This window comes from Gopherus evgoodei, chromosome 19 (assembly GCF_007399415.2).
Source record: "Gopherus evgoodei ecotype Sinaloan lineage chromosome 19, rGopEvg1_v1.p, whole genome shotgun sequence".
Classification (NCBI taxonomy): Eukaryota; Metazoa; Chordata; order Testudines; family Testudinidae; genus Gopherus; species Gopherus evgoodei.
The window spans coordinates 18538873-18552946 of NC_044340.1; the positions used below are offsets into that span (position 1 = coordinate 18538873).

General features: G+C 45.9%; 1 protein-coding gene across 4 annotated transcripts in view; it reads right to left on the minus strand.

Moving 5' to 3' along the window:
- Window positions 1-14074, minus strand: part of ZBTB16 (zinc finger and BTB domain containing 16) — a 173598-nt gene that overhangs the window by 7350 nt on the left and 152174 nt on the right. For all 4 annotated transcript variants that reach the window (XM_030538387.1, XM_030538390.1, XM_030538389.1 and 1 more), the window contains exons 5-6: window positions 10501-10671; window positions 2035-2202 (exon numbers count right to left, since the gene is read on the minus strand). In XM_030538387.1, the coding sequence (XP_030394247.1) occupies window positions 2035-2202; window positions 10501-10671 (339 nt within the window). The remainder of the gene's footprint in view (window positions 1-2034; window positions 2203-10500; window positions 10672-14074) is intronic.

Here is a 14074-nt window from a genome sequence, read left to right on the forward strand (position 1 = left end):
CACCTTCCTCTCCAGTAGCTGGAGCCGGACACTGTTGGGGACAGGATGCTGGCTAGATGGAGCTGAGTCTGATCAAGTCTGGTAACTGCTATGTTCCCCGATGCTACCCAGAAGCTGGGTCCCTGATCTCTGCTCCAGCTCAGCTGCCTTTTTTTTGGGCTACTGAATCTCAGCAGAAGCCTTTGAAACATTTTGATAACATATGAGGCTGGAGCTGAGATTTCAGAGACTCGTTTCAATGCAGTAATTAACTGCCTGGCCTTTCTGATATTGATACTTGCTCTGTGCACAGACACAGCGAATAATGAAGTAATGAACAGCAAAAGTGATCTAAATATTGATCCACTATTTACAATAGTTATATGCTGACGAATGCAGTGATTCATTATCCCCAACAACAAGCCTGGATTCCGAAGGAACTGCAGCAGCCTTACCACAGCAAGCACCCCTGATTCAGGCAGCTTTGGATGTGGGAAATAACCAAGCATTTAATGGACAAATAGGAGAAGAAAACTCTAGTGCCTCCCAGACTTGCAGCTGCCCCAAAACGACAGGGTAGCAATGAGCTACACAGGGAACCTGGACACCAGGGTAGGTGTGACATGCACCAAAGAATGGCTGGGTACTTCGGCTCCCACTTGGAGTTATCATTAGACCTAGTAATAGGGACCTCGTTTTAGCCACTCCTAGCACCTAGCCAGCATAGGGCAGAAGAGCCACATCCTCGTGTAGGAATGGAAGTGAGGATGGCTCTGCTGAAGATGGGGGTCTCTTACAGTTGCATATCCCTGCATCTTCCAGTGACTCGAGAGTCGGAGGCATTGTAAATCTATGGCTGGATTTCCAAGGTGCTGAACTCCTGCTTACGTGGGCAAGGGACTGGGACCCTGGGACTTTTAATCGCAATAAAGCGGCTTGTGCATGTGAGCAGCAGGAGTTGAGGGATAAATGACCCCAAACATCCTGCCAGGATCCTTCAGGCAAGAGCTGGGGAAAGCAGAGCAAGAACTGGAAGTGGAATAGCTGTCCAGCCACAGTCACCACACACTGCAATGACCGAGAAAAGGTCTGCGGTCCCTCTTCAACTCTTTCTGAGCCTGCCACGCAGAAGGCAGATGGTAGGTGGGCATGCACCATTTGACAGCTTGGGTATTTCAGCCAGGTCAGCTCCCGCATATAGTAAAAGCAGGAAGAGGGAGCAGCACTGCTTAGCTCTCTATTATCTCTCCAGAGAGAGAGGAGGGCAATTGTTACTAATCGGCCCTAATCATTTCAGTATGACGAGGAGTCTGGCCTATTCCTTCCCAGCCTGCTCATCACGCATGCAGGCGCCTTGCACAGCTTTCGTTTGGCTGGCAAAGGGGAAGGATTAATTTTGAAAAGGGGCTGGTGGCTCAGGGCGTGAGGGGATGGAGATGGGAGAGGCAGCCATGAAGTAAAAGTAAAGCGGAAAGTCTCAAGTGTATTTCATTTGTCCCAGCTTTATACTGCTCTCATGCCCCTCCACTGTCAAATGCCCAGGCAAGACTTAGTTCTTTCCACAGCACCTTTTATCCCAAAGAATCCTGAATTGATATCTAAACTAGACCCAGGCATCCCATCATCCTGTCCTGGGCTGGGGCCCCGCAGCTGTCTAACAGCACACATGGCAGGGCAGGAAGTGAAGATACTGTATTCATCAAACTGCAGGAGGAGCTTAGGGAAACAGTGCAATTACCAGCCTAGAACTTGCTGAGGAATTAATGCCCCGAATCTTGGGCAGAAAACCGTGGTTAAATAACTGGTTTGAAAGCTGGGTGCTTTCAGCAGCATGACATCCCATCCCACCACTTGTGGGCAGCAGTTCAATACCGGCTAAAGGGAGGAATGCTCCCTAACAAACCCCTCACTGTGACCCTGGCTCTGTGACTTCCATCCAAGGGCTGAATCAGCCCAGCCCTCTTTAGCTTGTGAAATCCACGGTGGCGCGGCTGCAGGAGCGGCTCACTCACGTGCTGCTAAGGCAGCTGCAGACGCGTGGCAGCGGGACGGTACCTGTGTGCACCCTGTAGTGGGTCTCCAGCTGGTGCTTGAGGCTGAATTTCTTGCCGCAGCCATTGCACTCGTATGGTTTCTCTCCAGTGTGGATACGCTTGTGGCCTTTCAACGTGCTCTCATCCCGGAAGCAGCTGCCACAGAATTCACACTCGTAGGGGTGGTCACCTGGAACGACACGAGCACACGGTTAGATACAATGGGGAACACAGCACAGTATTATGCAGACCCGGCAGCCTGCACCAGCACAACCCTCTCCTCCCCGCCTCACCTCTCGAAAAGCCATCTGCAAGGTCTTAATTCACCACCACCGAAGATCAAGGGGAAGGAATAGATAGTGGTCACTTCACACACCCATGACATGCAGCTGGCTCTGTGGTGGAACACAACAGATCCCCAGCAATGTACAGCAATGCTGCACAGCACCTTCGGACTAGAAGTGAAGAAAAAACCTCCACCCAGGTGGAAATTCAGGGGAAGTAAGCATCCAAGCTGCAATTTATCCAGAGCAGTGGGGTTACACACATTCTTTTCTAAGCTTAACACCCAGAAGCGATGGAGATACTCAGGATAAGAGGCCACCTAATGAAACTTCAACACCACCTCCTGCTGTATGTTGTTGTTATTTGGCATTCATTTAGACTCTCTTTTTGTTTTGTTTGTCTAGTGCCTAGCTCCTGGAGTCCTGGTCCATGACAATGACTCCTAAATCCTACAATAATACAAATAATAATACCACCACCATCCTTAGGTCCCAGGACCCCATGGTGCCAGGTGCTGCACAAACGCAGCAGGGAGAGATAGTTCTTGCCAAGGGGAAGGGGAGAAGGAGAGTAATGATAAGATCTGGCTGTTACTTAGGCTAACCATGGGAAGGATGATTTAACAGTTATTCACTGCCCCTGCTCTGGCTGACTGATTCTTTGCAGGTACTGTGGATTTAGGGGGCAGAGGAGGACCTGTTCAGGGAGCAGACCAACAGGCTGTCCAGTACAGCAGTCTTCCTCTAATCAAACCAGGCCCTAACTCTTCCCCTCCCGTCCCCATGTCTGTTCCTCTCATTCCCCCACCCCTAGAAATGGCCTGTCCAAGGGGAATGACAGAATGACAGCCATTCTTCCTACAGTTCAGCAGGGTGGGAAGGACCTGCTGCCCCACTACACACAGGGGACCCTCGACCTCACTGATTGGGTTGGAGAGGTGCTAATGAGGCAACCCGCTTCACTATCTCAGCACAACGGGGGAAGCTTCGCAGAGTGAGCTGCTTCTGACTTGCTGCAGGGAATAGTGCCATGGCAGAGAAGGTAAAGGTTCTCATTCCCATACAAGCTTGCGAAGAGGTTTGGCTGCTTCATCAGGCATTGTGCCCATCAGCAGAGAAGGGAAGCAAATTGGGGAGACAGCCTGCCTCACCTCAACAAGACTCACTAAGGCATAAGAATTCCAGCAACGGAGAGGTGTAACTGAAGGCCCACCGCTCCCCTGCAACAGAGGGGTTTGTGAGCTCATTTGTCTGCCAAAGAGAGGATCTTACACATGCTTATATTGGGGAGCAATCACAAGTCACTTCTGTCTCACTTTCCAGACAAATGTGATGCCATCCCGGGCCAAAAACTTTGGGAGCTGGAGAGGTGTTTAAATATTCCAGATTGGGTGGCTGATAAATATACTTCAGTTTAGCACCAAACTCAGAATTATTTGAATGAAAGGTGAGGGCTCCAGCTACTTATTTATTACAGAAGTGAAGGCAAGGACAATAAAGATAGATTGATTGCCCAAGACTTTGTTCATGAATATTTAAATATCACTGATTTGTCTTGTCACTGTAATTACAATTTCTCTGTGCTGCATATCCTACAACCACAGTTTATGGTAAAGAATGGCCAACTGTATTTCACTTGTTCTACTGCAGATGTGCAGAGCTGCCAAGCGTGTAATGTTCCTCGCATTTCATACATTTTCTTCAGCTGCTGAAGGCTTAAGTCATCCACAATGACCTACGTTTTTTCATTATCCCCATGTCAAACTGCACTCGTGCTTGGGCATAAATTGTCCTTCTAGTTATATACTCAGATGACTGTGCTTTCACTTCCTCTTTAAAATGATATTTCACTCTCTTTTCTCTTTAGACCCTCCAACAAAATCCGCCCCTCCTAAATGAAGACCTTCCTCATATAAATTCTGATTTTACATTAGCGTTTCCAAATCTTTCAGGCAGCACTAAATGATTTTTTAAAGCATTGTGTATAACAACTCTGATAGTTCACATTATTTTCTGATTGCAGGAGACTAGCAGAGAGCTCACAAGGTTTAAATGCATTTGATCCTTGAAAACCACTACGTACACACAGCTCACGAGAGTGGTTTGAGGCGTGGATGGCAGTTTCCCCTGTGACAAGAAAGAAGGGAGAAGGTTTCCCTCTCTGGGTGCTTTTTAAACGTTCATTTGTACACAAAAACTGAGCCCAATCTAGTATAAATCGGGGTAGCTCCACTGAAGTCAAGCTGCATTTATTCTTTGTTCTATGTTGGGTCAGAGCGCTCGCTGGTATCAATGAACCTGGTTCTATCAAAGTCCGTCCATCAACTGAAAATCTGACAATTCCTGAATTTCTAACACAGAATCAATATGTTTAACTATGATCACCATCTCTGTATGCACTGGCACTATGGCTATGGGTTCCGTATATGAATCTATCTAGTAATATAGTTTCTTTTTGAAGGGGGAAGAATGGTGAAACAATGGTGAATTTTGAGGTTAAAAAAATCCATTTATAAAGATGGGGCTCAGGTCTGAAAACATGCAGCCAGAACCTCCGTTGTTAGAAAACACACATAATTTGCAGATTTACACCAGCTGAGCATCTGACCCATGAATTTTCTGTGACAGAAGCGGGAAGTATGGGGGGCGGTATTTAAATTTCAGAATTACCGTTTCAGTATTCCATTCAGCGCCTTGTTTAAAAATAAAAGACCCTGGAGTGCTGGATGTGTGAATAGAAACCAGGTGAATAATTCACATTAAGACCCAGCCACTGGCTTGAGTAGATTTGTTCCACTCCCACCACAGTTGTTTCTTAAGAGTGCCCTGGTACTTTAAATGAAGTGTTAAACTCAGGAGCTAGTTTGACAGGATCTTAGTGAATTTCATAATCAACCCGATCACATGTTAAAGGAGCTTAAATGTTGAATCTTGAGAATCAGACCAAATAAAAGGAAGAAGGGAAATGAGCAGCACCTGGCCTGTAATCCTGACACAGGGAGTTGATCAGATCCACAGCCTTGCAGCATGCGCAGAACTGGCAGCAGAACTCAAAAAATCCAATTTGTGGCATGTTGATTAACTTTGTAGGGCCCCTTAATGAGCTTGACATTAAGTGCAGGACAAACGGGACTAATTAGAGCCCCCTCTGGCCAGCCTTCTGCACCTGTGACCCTGGTTTTATATCGTTACCTGGTGTATTTGTTAGTCAACTGAACAACCAATCGCAAGGCCATAAAATGCCTTTTCTACACAGCTGAGAGTTTATTATATGATCAGCCGTGTAAATCAGGGATCCATCAATGCCAAGGACTCTGCTGGCCTGCGCTACCAAACACAGCTGCTGATACTAAACATGCAGCATTGGTGGCAAACGGGCTAGGAACAACGGAATATTAATGAGGCAAGCTTGGGTGTGTGTGTGTGTGTGTGTGTGTGTGTGTGTGCACGCGCACACGCACACACACGAGAAGGAGAGAGAACACACACACACAAAAGTGTGCGCGCCAGGCTTATGGCAATTCAAGCATTAAATTATTTATTTTTTGCTCATCTTTAGTAAGTAAGAGGTCTGATTTAAAGACAAAAAACCTCTGGGCCAGACACTCAGCTGGTGAAATTGGCATTGTACTGTTGAAGTTGATGGAATTATGCGGATTGGCACCAGCTAAGGATCTTGCCTTCACCTTTTCCATCTGGAGTGATGGAGATTATAGGGACGTTTTTAAAGGGTAAGAAGTTGGGTTTCCTGATGTTCACAAGAGATGAAGAAAAGGAAGGAAAGCAGCAAAAGACACCAATGGCAAAAAGACACTGACATAATTCACATTGTATCGGGAAAATATCGTAAAAAAGAGTTCCCAATAAGAGATGTAACAGAAGCTGGAGGCAAAAGACCTCCTGTATCATTTTTACACAAGCATTAAACACCAAGATTGCAACCCATTGAGTAGGTGCTGTACATACGCATTGTAAGAGTCCCTGTGCCAAAGAACTGACATTCAAAGTACCTTAGACAAAGAGTAGCAGAGAGAGTGTGTTAATTATCTCCATTTTACAGGTAGGGAACTGAGGCACCAAGGGATTAGGTCACTTGCATATGATCACATGGGGAGCCTGAGGAGGAACTGGTAACAGAATGCAGGTCTCCTGAGTCCCAGTCCAGAGCATTAACCAAAAAAACCCCACCATTCCTCCTCCATCATCTAGCCCTATTTTCCCATCTCAATACAGGATTATTCACTGAAAAAGTAGGTCTGCCTCAATGGGACACTGCAGAGATGCTGCTAGATATAGTAAGGGTTGTGTCTATTTGGTTTTATTTAATTTAGAGTGGGAACCCCATGTTCCTATTATTCTCTGTGGCACAGCTGTCTATGTATCTCATGGAGGTTCCAAACCATTGCATGGATTTTCCTCAGCACTCAATGTTTTGGGTGCTAGGGATAAAGTAAGATTGGAATGCTGTTGCTTGATCTTTAACCTTTAAAAAGATGTGTGAACACACTCACATAAAAAGTGGCTACATTTTACATTAGAAGTACAAGTTAAGCACAGAAGAGGTTAATACATGATTAATAGATGTTTTAATCAATGGATAATTAATTATAGATGGTGAGAGTCCAACAAGTCAGCAGATTGCTTGCTATACCCATGTCTTATAACCATGTAAACACTTTCTGCTAACATGCTTATAACCATCTATAGGCTATACTAATGTCTTAACATGCTTATATCATCTATCAACCATCCTTTATTAACGTACTCCATTTAAATGTGAGCAAAAACCTTATGCCAAGCTTTCCTACTGGTAAAAGAGATCATCTTCAGGAGGATGACAACTAAAACAGAAATCTCCCTGTTTGTGGGCAGCCTCGTTATGAGCGGCATATCACGCACCACTCCCACCAACCCGCTCTTTCTTGTGGCTCCAAACCCCACAGGTATCTCATTGCTGGTAAGGAAACATGAGACCTTCAGGGAAATATCCTGAGCAGGGGACCATCATGCAATTACCCTGGTTAAATTAATCCCAAGAGGGGATGACCAGCCACATCTCCCACTGATCTCAACGGAGTGGTCAGTGCTCAGCACCTTGCAGGATTTGTCCCTGCATTTGCACACCCAGATTTTTTAATTTTCTGATTTCTGAACATACTTTGCTGACTTTCCCCACTCTAAAACTTAGCTAAGCAGAAGGGTTTTGTCAGGAGCCTCTCCATCCTGAGATGCACAAAGTACTCTCCACTCCCACTGGCATCAGACCTGGGACTCTGCTCTTTCCACTGTGAAAACACACCTGGCCCGGCACATGAAGGAGACAATCCTCTCTCTCAACAGTGCCTGAATGAAAACACTGAACCACAATTCTCACTGTCCTGAGGCTGGCCGCCCTGGGGAGAGGTGTGTGAAATCCCACTAAAACTCACCCCCTGCTGGCACCAGGAAATTTCATTTTCCAGCTCAGAGAGGAACATCCTCTGGCTAAAGCAACAAATGCATCTGACCCCAGATCAATAGCAAGGAGGGAAAGGGAAATCTAGAGGCCAAATTCACCTGCTACCACACCCAGAAATGAAACTGCAAACAGATCAAGTAAGGAACAAAATTATTTACCTGGAAAATGATGGGAAGAAAACATTTCCCCCATTCCCAGACAAGGTCATTTCAATCCCCATGATTCAAAACAAGCCTGCAAACTACACATCAGCCACTATACCATAGGGAGTGGTCCAGTCCAGCTAATTAGTGAGCCCAAACATAAGTCACTGTTCTCCTGTGATTCATGAAATAGTATTTTTACACATTCATGGGGGGGGTGAGGGTTAGTGCTTTGATCCTCACTGGGGCATGAGTGACAGGAAAGATCATAGCTTAGAGAAAACCTCCTTCCCTTTTACACCATGTTGTTCATCTCTTGCAAGAGAACAAGCCAAGCCATGAGCAACAATCAACCACCACCTGTTCCATATTTGCACATGAATGGTTTATGGTACAGCAAACTGCTCCAATAAATTGAAGGCAGTGTTGTCCATGAGAGACTGGGAGTCAGGACGCTTTGGATTTATACCAAACTATGTTAATAGCTTGTTCTGTGGCCTGAGGTAAAGTTAATTCATTTCTTGGTGCCCCAGTTTCCCCAGATATAAAACGGGTGTAACAACACTTGACCCAGAGCTGGGAAGTGCTTCGAGGTGTTCCGATGAAAGGTCTTAACGCAAGCACTAAGAACTTATTTGAAAAGGAGCTTTTGATTTACACCTCGGAGAATGCTGCGCTGTTTAAAGAGATGTCTATGACATTGTGTTCAGTTTTTCCACAAGGGAACAACAGCCACAGTGGGCAGGTGTCATCTTTAATGTGTTCCTGTCAAAAGTCTGGTAAACTACCTGGTGTATATATGCTGCTTGCTGGGAAGGGGCGAGGAGCTTCTGCAGCAAACTTCGAACAGGCATCCATTTCCCATGTTTGGGTCTCGAAGACTGTCTCAGTCCACCACATAGCCCACCCATGTCAGTGCTTTGACTGCCCCACTGCTCTTCCAAGCAACGAGAACTTGACTGGAACATTTCCCGATGTAGTTTAAATACCACGTACACATAGCAGAGGTCACTATAATCCCATTAAGGCAGGACACCAGGCCGATTACGTGCATCCAATGCTTTAAGCCGATGAGACACATTCACACCTCCGCTATTAAGGTCACGTGCCACGATACACAGGAAAACAAACTTACTGTACACCGCTTAAAAAGCCCAGATGAGTTCTACTGAGGAATGACATTGGCTTTCATTTATATTTAAAGGAAATCAGAAAGAAAACCCAACCCCTGAAACTCCGCCCCTACACTTCTCTTTAGCAATAAATCTCCACTAGAAATCCTTGATTAGAATTAGATTAGAACCCATCAAGTCTTGGAAGGGTCGTATCCACTACTATGAAAGACTGTACTTAACGGGGTGAGAGCCATGCCCCATGCTTGGTGTATCCAGCTAGGATTGTTTTGCTGGTGTCTTGCCCTACTCCTTCTTCCTCCCCCAATCTGTTTCTTGCATCCTCTCTAGCAGTGCAGGTAGGCCCCCGGTATGCTCCGGTACGCCGTACCAGCAAGCTATAGCCGGTACAGCATATTGCAATGACACAGCAGCAGCCCTGCTGGAGAAGAGGGCTGCGGGACAGGGCTGGGAGCTTTGCTCCTTTCCCCACTGGGAGGGGCAGCAGCGGGGAAAAGGAACAGAATGCTAGCGGCTCCTCGCCCCCCAGCCCTGCCTCCGGTGCAGCCCCCCTGCCCCAGGTAATATGGGATGGATGTGGGGAAGGGAAAGGGAGAGCAAGGGGGCCCTGGGGTAGTGAGGAGTCACATGGAGGGTCATGTGCCCCTTTAGCTGGTGCCTACCTGGCTCTGGTAAGACATGGATTTTACTTGCACCACTGGCTGTAACTTTCAGGATGTCCAGGCTACAGTGGTTCAGTGACAGTGCTGTGGCTGTGCCGCTGAAGCGTACAAGCATCCTACATTGACAGGAGGCGGTTTCCCATCGGTGTAGCTAATCCATTGCTCAGAGGCGGTAGCTAGGTTGGCAGAAGAATTCTTCCGTTGCCCTAGCTACATCTCCATTGGGAGTTAGTTGAGCTAACTATGTCAAAGAGGATGCAATATTTTTCACAGCCCTGTGCAACGTAACTGGGTCAATCAAATTTTTAAGTCTAGACCCAGTCCACAGCTCTTTGGGACAGGGATTGTCATTTAATAAGAATTTGCACCGTGTCTAGCACAACAGGATCCTAACTCCTAACTGAGATTCTCAGGCACCATCCTATAATAATGACTGCCCAGCCATTACACTAATTTACCTAAGGGAGGAAACTGGGAAAGTTGATACTAAAGAGCAGCAAAACCAAACCCCTAATGGAGAGTTATTAGGCCCACCAAGGGAAGTGACAGAAGCCTCGCCGCTGGACACACGTAGATCTACACTAGACAACGAGCTGGGGATGCACTGTAGCGAACAATCCCATAAGTGATCCACTAGATGGGTCCTACTGGGGCTGTTCCACAGATCCCTATGCAATGGCTCATGAATGCAGAGTTCCCTGTCTTGAGGCCCAGGGCTTGCATTAAGCCCCGCTCCCTATCCCCTCACAAGGACAGGCAGCCAGCTCATGGAGCGTCCCAATGGCAGCTGGTCATTGGGACACTTTACCTCTATGTGAGCGCAGGTGCCGCTTGAGGGCGGTATGGCTGGGGAAGGTGCGGTTGCACTCGCTGCAGATGTAGCTACGCACTCCCGCATGCACTTCCATGTGCTGCTGCAGGGCAGTCTGTGTCTGGAACCGCTTCCCGCACAGCAGGCAGAAGACGGCCATGTCAGTACCTGAGGAGAAAGGGAGACATTCTCGTCAGCAACCTCGGCAGCAGATTCCTCTGACACGCTGCTGCTTCTGCGGACAGGATGCCGGGCTACACGGCCCACTGCTCTGAAGAATTTTGACCATTCTTTCTTACTTGTGATTGTCCTGTCAAGGCAACACGTGCTCGAACGCAGCACCATTCAACTCAAGGAAACTGTCACAGGAAGGGACAGACCTGAGCGAGCCACTGAAACAGACTAGTGAGAGAGCATCAACTCACAAGCACTTTGGCACAACCAAAGAGGAGTTACTGGCACCGATCATGTCAGGTCAATGCTTCCTGAAGCGCTTGTCAGTCATATTGCATGTTAGCTCATAACCCCTCAATAGCCAAAGCCATCTCCGTTTATTCCCTATAATGACTCTTCCATTCAGGAGGAGCAGACGAAACGGCTCAGGTGGGTTGACAGAAAACTGGTGTGTTGGTTTAGTACTCTCAAATGGAAAACCCATCACTACCCAATCCCCAATAAAAACGTAGAACAAGTTAAAGGTCGATTTGAAACTCACTCTATTTTTATTTCCCCGACACATACTCAGTGGAAACTAGACATCTACAGTTGTATCGGGCACTGGAAACTTGTAGCACATGGTAAAGCAAATGGCAAGAATTTTCCGTTGCTGGGTTGCAGGACAATACATGGCAACATTTCCATTCTAGTCCTAGAGCGGTATGGCCAAAAACAAAAGGGAGACTCTAACTCTTTCATATCTAAGCAGATACCAAACTGCATAGTGTAGCAACTATAAGATAGCTATCAAATGCAATATCAAGAATGTATTATCACAGTACACCCTACCTGATTAAACTGGCTGAGAAGCAAATTAAAAAATAAAGGCTATGAATGTATATATGATGGCTTTCAGATTGAACCAGTTTCAATTGGAAGAAAATAACTTTGTAATGTGCATATAGAATATGGAGCACAAAAAGTAATTTTGGGGAAAAAAATAAAAAGCACTTAACTATTCTGAAAGCACCTCCTTGATGATCATGGACCAAGCCGGAAAAGTGCTTTTGGTTCATCTTTATCTGACACTAATAACAACAAAATCTTTACACGAAGATAAAATCCTTCATCCTAAAGAATTCGACAAGAGCTTCATGTGCTACAGAGGAATAGTAGCAGCTACCTATAAGGCAGCTGGGGCAGTACAGTTAAGCGGAGGGGAAATTTTGGCCAAATCAGTACACCACGACAAGCTCGGATTCTTTCCTCCTAAGCTGATGAAACAAGTCTTGGAAAGTTCACCAGAAACCTTTTATGGAAACATATCCTCAGCATGATAAATGCAAATCATGTTGTATATAGCAGTTTTTACATTGCAAAGTGATTTTCACAGGGTGGGTCAGTGAAATTGTCCTGATTTTATGGATGGAGGAGAGCAAGCAACATGCCTATGGTCACATGTCAGCAGCAGAGTCAGAAGTTGAACCCAGGACTCCTGTTCCATCCACTGGACCACACATCACATAGAACAAATGCAGGCTTGGGGAATGGTGCAATTAGTTCAGGTGTTTTATGGTGCACTCGATACAGTGAGAAAGACTTCCATCTAAAGCCCAGCCCTTTAACTACAGGCTCTGCAATCTCTCATGTCAGACACCTCCTTTCCCTCTAACTACAAAGTAGCTGTTTTTAATAGTTTTCTGCATTCCCTCTAAAACGACGATCATGCTTTAAACACTAGGCCTATACACCTCTATGAGATCTAAGCAGGAAGTTCTCCCAAGACACTGACTATCTCTGCCCCCTTAAACCCTGATGTAAGTGGGACCTAGAGACAGTGCTAATGGGGGTAGCTCAGAATTCTGCCCTAGACGCTAGAGGGTTGAAAAATAATAGAATAACATCTCTGTTATTGCTTGGGATACTTAAGAGAAATACAAACCAAAACTTAATCCTATGAACCACACACAATTATAAAGTATCAGAGGGGTAGCCGTGTTAGTCTGGATCTGTACAAGCAGCAAAGAATCCTGTGGCACCTTATAGACTAACAGACATTTTGGAGCATGAGCTTTTGTGGGTGAATACCCACTTCCTCAGATGCATGCAGTGGAAATTTCCAGGGGCAGGTATATATATGCTAGCAAGCAAGCTAGAGATAACGAGGTCAGTTCAATCGGGGAGGATGAGGCCCTGTTCTAGCAGTTGAGGTGTGAAAACCAAGAGAGGAGAAACCGGTTCTGTAGTTGGCAAGCCATTCACAGTCTTTGTTCAATCCTGAGCTGATGGTGTCAAATTTGCCGATGAACTGAAGCTCAGCAGTTTCTCTTTGAAGTCTGGTCCTGAAGTTTTTTGGCTGCAGGATGGCCACCTTAAGGTCTGCTATAGTGTGGCCAGGGAGGTTGAAGTGCTCTCCTACAGGTTTTTGTATATTGCCATTCCTAATGTCTGATTTGTGTCCATTTATCCTTTTCCGTAGAGACTGTCCACTTTGGCCGATGTACATAGCAGAGGGGCATTGCTGGCATATGATGGCGTATATTACATTGGTGGATGTGCAGGTGAATGAACCGGTGATGGTGTGGCTGATCTGGTTAGGTCCTGTGATGGTGTGACGTAACCAGATCAGCCACACCATCACTGGTTCATTCACCTGCACATCCACCAATGTAATATACGCCATCATATGCCAGCAATGCCCCTCTGCTATGTACATCGGCCAAAGTGGACAGTCTCTACGGAAAAGGATAAATGGACACAAATCAGACATTAGGAATGGCAATATACAAAAACCTGTAGGAGAGCACTTCAACCTCCCTGGCCACACTATAGCAGACCTTAAGGTGGCCATCCTGCAGCCAAAAAACTTCAGGACCAGACTTCAAAGAGAAACTGCTGAGCTTCAGTTCATCGGCAAATTTGACACCATCAGCTCAGGATTGAACAAAGACTGTGAATGGCTTGCCAACTACAGAACCGGTTTCTCCTCTCTTGGTTTTCACACCTCAACTGCTAGAACAGGGCCTCATCCTCCCCGATTGAACTGACCTCGTTATCTCTAGCTTGCTTGCTAGCATATATATACCTGCCCCTGGAAATTTCCACTGCATGCATCTGAGGAAGTGGGTATTCACCCACGAAAGCTCATGCTCCAAAACATCTGTTAGTCTATAAGGTGCCACAGGATTCTTTGCTGCTTGTACAATTATAAAGTTGGCTGCACCAATAGAAGAAAAAAAACCCCAGATATTTACACATTGCCAGTAAAAATAAGACTTTTGTGTTACTAAATATTTTTTTTTATTTTATGCATAGCTGATTGTTCAGAACCTATGAGTCAGTGCAAATTGTATTATGCTGGAAGATTAAGCCAATAAATGCTACCTTTTTGGAGACCCATTAAAATGTGGGGACT